Source organism: Ambystoma mexicanum, chromosome 4q (genome assembly GCF_040938575.1).
Source record: "Ambystoma mexicanum isolate Mex_15411 chromosome 4q, UKY_AmexF1_1, whole genome shotgun sequence".
Lineage (NCBI taxonomy): Eukaryota > Metazoa > Chordata > Amphibia > Caudata > Ambystomatidae > Ambystoma > Ambystoma mexicanum.
Window position 1 is genome coordinate 25,850,868 of NC_090928.1, and position 8,730 is coordinate 25,859,597.

The 8,730-nt window shown below is 39.9% G+C and overlaps 1 protein-coding gene across 9 annotated transcripts in view; it reads left to right on the forward strand.

The window, feature by feature from the left end:
* Positions 1-8,454, forward strand: part of EDARADD (EDAR associated via death domain) — a 1,165,333-nt gene extending 1,156,879 nt beyond the window's left edge. For all 9 annotated transcript variants that reach the window (XM_069607375.1, XM_069607376.1, XM_069607372.1 and 6 more), the window contains one exon: positions 7,622-8,454. In XM_069607375.1, coding sequence (XP_069463476.1) covers positions 7,622-8,019 — 398 coding nt within the window. In that variant the 3' untranslated portion in view covers positions 8,020-8,454. The remainder of the gene's footprint in view (positions 1-7,621) is intronic.
* Positions 8,455-8,730: the final 276 nt, after the last annotated feature.

An 8,730-nucleotide genomic window follows, 5' to 3' on the forward strand; every position in this document is an offset into this window, starting at 1 on the left:
TGGTAAGGAATCTTCTAGAGAGATTGATAAGTGTGGTTGAGTAGGCAGCGGATGAGGCGATTGCCTTGACATGTTTCTGCACGTTTATTTCTGTGTCGAGGTAAACTACCAGAGTTTTGACGTGGGAGGATACAGTTGTCATGTTCACATCAATGTAAAAAGAGTTAAATGCAGGGTCAAGGTTTTTGAGCCCATGATAAGGAGCTCTGTTTTGTCATCATTAAGATAGGGAGGGTGGGTCGCCATCCAATGCCTCGATGATGCTGTAGATGTAGTTGATGTTTTCTGAGTCTAGTTCGTAGTTGCTGGTGAGTTTGAGATGGACCTGCGTGTCATCAGCAACGTTAGTGTATGGTATGCCGAGGCTGTCCAAGTGGTCAAAGAGGGGTTTGGTGTTCATGTTGTACAGGATATGAGTGAGGCAGGATCCTTGTGTGGCACCATAGGAGACGGGATAAGGTCAACTACTTCCGTTCCCACTAAGACCCTGGAGGATTGTCCAGACAGGAAGGACTTGATCCAGTTGGCCGCTTCTGGGGAGAGGTTGAAGGTGGCAATGAGGTGATCGCACAGAATCATGTTGTCAATGAGATTGAAGGCTGCCAAGAGGTCTAGAAGGAGGAGGATGGCGATCTCCCAGGGCACCTGATGAGATCGAGCTGAATCTTTAAGTCAAGAAGGTTGATTCTGTGCTGTGTCTGGGTCTAAACCCTGATTGGCGGGTGCCCAACAGATTATGGGGTTCAAGGTGTGATTGGAGTTGTGAGTAGGCGGTACGGTCCAGAGGTTTTAGGCAGTACGGCACCATCGTAATGGGGCGATAGTTGGTAGGAAGGCTGAGGTTGAGGGAGGGTTTCTTCAGGAGTGGTGTGACCCAAGCTTCTTTGATGGAGCTGGTTACTGTGTTGGACCCGAAGGAGGCGCTAATGAAGTTGGCAATAGTGGGAGCTAGCGGGTCAGCACACCTTTTGACAAGTACAGTGTTATTTCATATTTATTCTTACGCACATGTGGCGCAAGAATAAATATGAAATAACACTGTACTATCCCATACGGAACGGAGTAGAGGGACCTACTTCTCTGTTTTTCAATTTTCATATTTTTGCGCCACCTCTTTTAAACCGAAAAAGACCAGAGGGTGCTGCGGTCCATATGTTAGTATCCCCCATAAGGTTCCTTAATAATAATAATAATAATAATTTCACATTTATATAGCACTACGAACCCTCAGGTATGTGAGCGCTGCTTATTATTACCCACGGTGTGTGGTGCTCATTTATCGACCTCGGAAGGATGAAAGGCTGAGTCTGGCCCTGCTAGGATTCGAACCTGCCTTAGCAAGCTCTGCACGGATGCCAAAGCGAGCGCTCTACTCGCTGTGCCACTTGACATTGCAATCACCCACCTTTTGACAAGATGGGCTGGTCAGATGTCGCCAAAGCAGTTTGAGGCTTTCAGGCATTGGATGGTGGTGAGCACCTCCATGAGGGAGACAGAGGAGAAGTGAAACAGAGGGGTAGTGGGAGCAGCGATAGTGATGGATTCAAAGGAGGCCAACAACGAGGGTGGAGGCAGGATTTCTTTAGAAAGGTTTTGTCCCTGAGGTTGTGGTATTTGGGATCTAGGGCTGACTGAATCTATTAGCATTTCAAGTGGTGGAAAAATGTTGGACATCAGCCTCAGAAACCACAATGAAATCCATCAAGGTCTGTTAGCATTTGCATTATGGTGTGGGTGCAGTACTAAAATGGGGCAAACAAAGACGTGTAAGTGATCAGGCACGCACCTTTGACACAATGCTGATGGACCAGAGATTAGAACCCTTGCCTGGCATATCCCCAGAACTGTTCGTTCAATACTCCCTAACATGCATTTTCGGGTATAAACACTACTGAACACGTACAGCAGGTATTTGAATTCTCATTTATACCCTATTTTTTAAGCGTCACTTTAACGGCTCTGCTTGGTTCTGCCTACATAAAATCATGTCAAATAATATTTTACTGTGTTCAGTTGAATTTCCTTTATTCGAAATGTGTTTTCACACATACACCTATTTTATAGTGCTCCTGCATCTCTCTTGGATATAAACATTCTCCCTAAGTGTTTGAGTAGTCACTGCTCATTTGTGCCCTCCCAACACTGTGTCAGCTTTATGGGAGATTTAAATCACCATGAACAAAATCGATTGCATGATAGGAATGTGTATTCAACTTTCAGTCAAACATTTTGTGAGGCATAAAATAAGTTGTCCATTACAGTAAATGTGTACAATTTAGGTATTTAAAACCTGAACTGCTGAGTTTGGCCAGGTTTCAATAGTTGAGGGAAACTGGATAGTTTAACTCATACATCCACCCAGTCCAATCCCTCTAGGTTACCAACACTTTCTTTGGAAATGGCTAAGTCGAGCAATGCTATCTTTCCAGCTACTAAAAAGATGTTTCCAACAGTCTACCTTGCCAAAGTTTGTCCCACTCTAAATGCCCAATGCTTCTTTCGTTTGAGCTTGTCCAACTCTGCTCCACTGCCCGATATTAATAATTAAATTAATGGTTTCGAAAAAACATTCATCCTCACCCACATTGTGTCAAATGTAACGGAGCATAAAGATTTAAATGAAGATATAGGATTAAGCTTTGGGGGAGTGGCTTGCGCTCAAGGTCAATCCTTCCAATGCAAAGAATATTTCAAACAGACTTTGCAATTGTCCAAATCATGTGAGATGTAATGTTGTTTATTTTCCAAAAAGAGCAACAGCCGAAATGTGTTTCGACCCCTGGTCGTTATCAAGGCTGTAAATATCATGTGTGAAACATAACATCATTGATGATAATGTACATACAATTTAAATTATTAGCATTGAATCAAACAATTATGAATATTACAAAAAAACATGTAAATATGTGGGTCATACCATGTTGCATCATACACCAGGTCAGAGTTTGAGGGTTGGAGTCAGAGCAGGATGAGAATTCAATGTCAAATTGTAAAATAAAATAGAGTTGAAATGAGCAATTTGACAAATGTTGTTAGACCTCCCATTACATTGAATTAAATTACAGAGATATGTGGTCTTCGGAAAATTAACCCTTATTACATAAACACGCAGCTTTTGAGGAGATCGTGAGATATTCCAAAACCAGTACCCGATATGACCAATATAACAGGGGTTTAAGATCAAATAACATATGTCCTGTGTATGCTAAAATGATTGAATGAAACCTACTCACCCTAAAATTTGATCCGAAATCATTAACGGCTAATAGTTGTAGATTTCTCATAAACCCACTTGGACATCAAGTGTGCTTCCAAAGCGAATAATTATTAGCACATCTGCAGTAAAGGAAAGTATATATAAAAATCTGTAGTAAACTATTTAATGGTATAAACTGTAAGGTGATCCTACATTGGATCGCTTACCTTATTACGAAATAGTGGATTAGAAGAAACTGCATTTCTGTGGACCATTTCTGGTATGAGTGATATTATATGGCCTGTGAAAAATATATATAATTTCGAATAAGCAAAATATATATCCTTAAGATTTCAATCTGTATCAATAGAGGTAATTTATTTGTTATTCTGTTCTGTGGACAATGCCCCATTTTATAAAAATATTTTTTGCCCTTATTGTGGTGCTTAATTTGTGAAATTTAAGTATGGAAAAAATGTGGACTGACATTGAAACCTGACTTGGATACTTTTAATCCCTTATTAAGTCAAGTAGTTGATTAAAATATTTGTGGCCCCATTTACCAATGAATAGCACCATGTTACCCCAAAAAGACCCATTTAATAGAGAAACCAAATTGAAGTGTATAAGTCACAGAAATGTATACCTTTATCATGGGGATAAATCCCTTGCATCACTCTTTGTTGAATTGCCTTTCAGCTCCTCCAGCAGTGATTTTGCTGCGATCGCGGCAAAACCGCCATACAAAATGGCGGCCGTAGAGTGATGACATCACGCGTATGCGTAACGCGTGACGTCATCGAAGTAAAAAATATGACGCGCATATCGGCGCAATTTATCTGATATTGGCTGCATGCTTGTTCTGTAAGAATGAATCCTTCCTGAATTGAAGTGCTTAGATGCACACAGTGTACTAATAATTCATTTGTTGATAGATTATCAGAATGCCCAAGATCCATGTTGTGCTAGAATGCCCTGTATCCTCTGTATATGTACCAGAGATTCATTTGTTATTCATGTCAGTATTGTTACATCTATAACATATGGGCGGAAGTATTATTGGAAATTAAAATATTTTAGCATATATGAAAGATGCATGTCAGTTGTCCCTAAAAAATGTTGTGATACAATTAGCGTATTGTCTTTAGGAGCTTACAGGTGAATTGTGTTTTGATAAATCAATAATATGATTAATAGTTGCCAATGCAGTATGAGATACACATTGAATGACTAATTCTCAACCTATTAATGGAAATCGGAAGGATATATATATACCATTGTTGGTAAATGATAAAAGTGATTACCTTAGTAGCTTCCACTCATATAAATAAAAATATGTCCGTTGTGTAGGAGAGAATGGGCTTGTTCAAGAAAAATGGGGTCCCACGATTTCATTGGTCTATATATTAGGTTAAGAAAAATACCCATACGTGTCTAATATCGGGTTACTGTGGAATGGCGTCACACGACCACTCAAAGATAGTTATGTATCCAACCTGTTCTCAGTTAAAGAAACACATGCATTTCATGATCACAATTCAAACCCACTTGAGTGCACCTTAAAAAACATATTAGTTTGCACTCCTGTTGCCTCAATTTGAGCATAACGTTGCCTCCTCTTTTGCCTAACTTAGCCTTCATTAGACCAATAAAACGAATATCATTGCTATTATGCATTTGATGACATTCTCGCCAATGGATGGCCAATGGCGATTTGGGGTCATTGTTTCTTAGACTAGATAAATGTTCCCTAAACCAAACTCTCAATTGTCTAATTGTGCTTCCTACATAATGTTTGCACAGACACATATAATGGCGTATACAACATAGTCGTTCGACAATTAATAAATTGATTAATTTTAACCACATTGCCATTCATGTCTGTGAAGGATTGACAGTTACTATGAGCGTACTTGCAATAATTGTAGTTACCACATTTAAAGAACCCCACATTTTTCTTCAACCAACTTCCACCTAAGTCATTTACTTTGGTTTCAAGAAAAGATGGACTGAGCTTTTGTTTTATTGTCTGAGCTTGTGTGTAAGTGAACTTAGGTTTATCAGAGAGATAGGGAGTCAAATCATTGTCCAATTTCAAAATGTTCCACTGTTTTTCTACCAGATGATAGAGAGTAGATGAATCTTTTGAGAACTGTGTAATAATTGCAATGTGTTTTGTTATTTGTTTCACACTGGAATGCTCAGCAAGTAAATCTGCCTGTTTACATTTTTGGTATTTGTTCTCCGCTTTGTTGATGCATGCTAATTTATTACAGGGCAGGGCTGCTCCGTTTTCTACAAATGAGACAACATCAAAGCCTACCTACATCTTACATGGTTGGGAGTATTTTGGTTATGTCTATTACTAAAAATAAATAATTTACCGGGCACTGGATTTTGATAGCTAATGGCTTTGGTATCCAAGCGGATCTCTCACCTGGATAACTGAAATTAGTACCCGGCACGCTCTGTCCACGGGAAATACTACACGTGGATTGGCTCTTTCCCGAGCCATACCATGCGGTATTCCCGTGGACACACAAGTGTGCCGGTGTTTGTTCCCGGCGGGGGGTGCGGCAGCCCCTTAGCCAATGAGGAGGCTCGAAACCGGGTGAAGGCTGCCTTCGCCCCCCGCCGGGGACTCAGCTAAGTTTTTTTTCACTCCAATCCCCTCCTCTACAAACTATTCCCTCCCCGCCCTCCCAACCACACTTACTTTCTTTTTTCTTTTTCTCTGGAGCGAACGCGCTGGGAACACTTCTGCTACGCTCTGGCCTGTAACTACGGCCCAAGGGGCATTACCTGGGGCGGTATTGGCCCGCCGCCTCGGGTCTTATTGCCACAATAAGCCTTCGATCATTCAAAGAGCTGAGGTTTGGACCCTCAGTCGACCAGTGTACTTTTTGTGTGTTTTCTCGATTTGCCTTTTGCTGTCTGGGCTAACCAAATCAGTCTAGAGAGGCTGGTTGCTACAGCATTTAATTAATGTCGTGTTTGTTGACAGCTGGCCTTGTATAAACACAATGGTTTGACAGCTGGTCACATTTGCTCTACCCTATTAGCACCTTTCTGTAATCAATCTCTAATTGTATATCTTTGTTTTATTTTCTGCATTAATACAATGTTTGCGCACAATAGCACACATTTTATTTAATCAGTTGACCTCAGCCAGTTCTTCTGAACTACAAACACCCTTACCGGTTATGCAGCCGGTTAAACAGTATACAATGAGTATTCAAATGTTATTCCTTATAATCCATAGTTTGTGTATGCCACTAATGAGTATGCCAACAAATTCTTGCCACAAAGGGCAAAGGTTGCTGATAATACAAATGTCAATGACAAGCACTGCATGTGTTTTATACTGACATCAGACATCTCCTAACAAGGAGAGGCCAAGCGAAAGAACAGTCTGGAAGGGAATCTGGGTGTCATTGTGATACAAGATTACTCACAGAAGAAACTTATAGATAAAGCAACAACATCTATAGTTGGTTTAGCATTCATCTAATCCCAATTCACAGCCTACTACTTGAAACTGCCAGTTTAGATGTCCTGTTAACTCAATAACAACTGGATATTTTCTGCAAAGGTCTATTCCAGAGGTTTTGCAGGCTGGCTCAAGTTTTCCATAGGTCTACAATCAATAGTCACCAGAAGTTTCAGAGATGTAAATAAACGACCAACAACCAATTTTAAGGCTGTCTGGACTTGTGACTGAAGCATAGCAGGCACAAATTGGATGGCCTTGGTGCGCTTTCTTTCACTTGTGGAATTAATGTTACACTTCATCCTTTCCACTAACACACTCTTTAATGTTATTTACTGGTACTGAGATAAAGTGCCATGTTCTGTTTTCAGAATATGGCTTGAATAGGATTCACATACGAGCAATATTACATCTTGGTTTCAGCAGATGGATTTCGAACAGAGAGGTTTAATGAAGACGTAAGTACAAGGATGAGGGGCTCAAGGGTTGTGTCATTGAAAAGCAACTTCTGGAAGATTAACTATATGTTATTCTTTGTACTTTAGAAATATTTCCTAGAAGGTGATGGTTGCTGCGTGGCAGAATTTAGGTTTGACGCAGCAAGGAAGTCCAAACGACCATTGATCCAGCCTAAAAATCCATTTGCTTTATTTTTATATTGACTATGTTTATATAAATGCCTATGTAAGTGTGACCTCACTTCAAAGCAAACCGTACTTCAATCAATTTTCTCAGCTGAAGATGAATGTTGAAGATGAATGTGAAACACCATAACGTGCTGCTTTTAACCTGTGTTCATGTTTTTGGGAAGTAAACTTTTTTTATAGCGACCTTGCATTTGAACACAATAAGTTACTGTAGAGTATCTGTTGTACATAAAACATATCCAAAAGCAAAGTGTTGCGTTTTACAACTACCGTTTTTTTTTATTTTAGTGTTCACATCCAAGTGCCAGTCCTGTAGACCAACTTCTAGTGAAAACTGCTCCTGCTCTTCAACACGCTTCTCGTCACCAACCATTAGTGACTTGTTAAACGATGAAGATTTACTTTACATTCTAAGAATAAAGCTGGATCCGTGTCACCCAACTGTAAAAAATTGGAGAAACTTTGCAAGCAAGTGGGGGATGACCTATGACGAATTATGCTTCATTGAGCAGAAACAAAAAAGTCCGACATTGGAATTTCTGTTCAGAAATAGTCAAAGGACAGTAGAGCAGTTGATTGATCTGTGTAAATTCTATAAAAGAGCAGATGTGCAGGCACTTCTGCTGAAATGGCTGAAGAACGATTGGCCTAAGAAGGAGCATAAATGCTATCCAGATTGCCTCTAAATTAAGTAACATGTGTTGTTTTTGTGTAACAATCTTTTAATTTGACATCTATATTACATGATTGTGTTTTGCCTACATGTGATTTGCAGTCTACTTTGACTTTTGATGGGTTAGTATGCAATGAATACTTCGGCTTTGACGAGCCCAGGGTGGTGGGTTAAAGCTAAATGCTGAATAAAGTTGTTGTTGCCCAAATGCAGACATTTCCAAAGCAAGGGTCACAGAAATTAGAATGTGCTTCATTTGTTAGATGTAAACGATACTACCAATATTTAAGCAATATCTATTGAAAGTGTCCCTTCATCATAACGCACAGCTACAGCCAACAAGTCTCCCTCTGCTGCATTTGATGTGGGTGGTCAGGCACCTTCTGCTTTGCTCTCTCAAGAAACCAAAGTAACCCAAATAAAAACACTGTGCTGCATTGTGCTTTAACCTATTGCTTATATTTGTCAGACATTCTAGAGGATGTCCTAAATATACACCATCTTTGGTCACATTTATCTAAACATTGCAGAGCTGTTGTGCAGCTAAGAGTATTTTCAATGGACAGGTAAGGTGGATTCATCCAGAAGTAGATTGCATCTAACTCATACCAATTATTGAATTGGCATTGATAGCTCTGGTTTGCGGTTTCAAGGATTATGTTGAATTAACGATGTCAGTGTAACACTTGACTTGTTTGACAACCCAATCCAGCTGCCACCAATT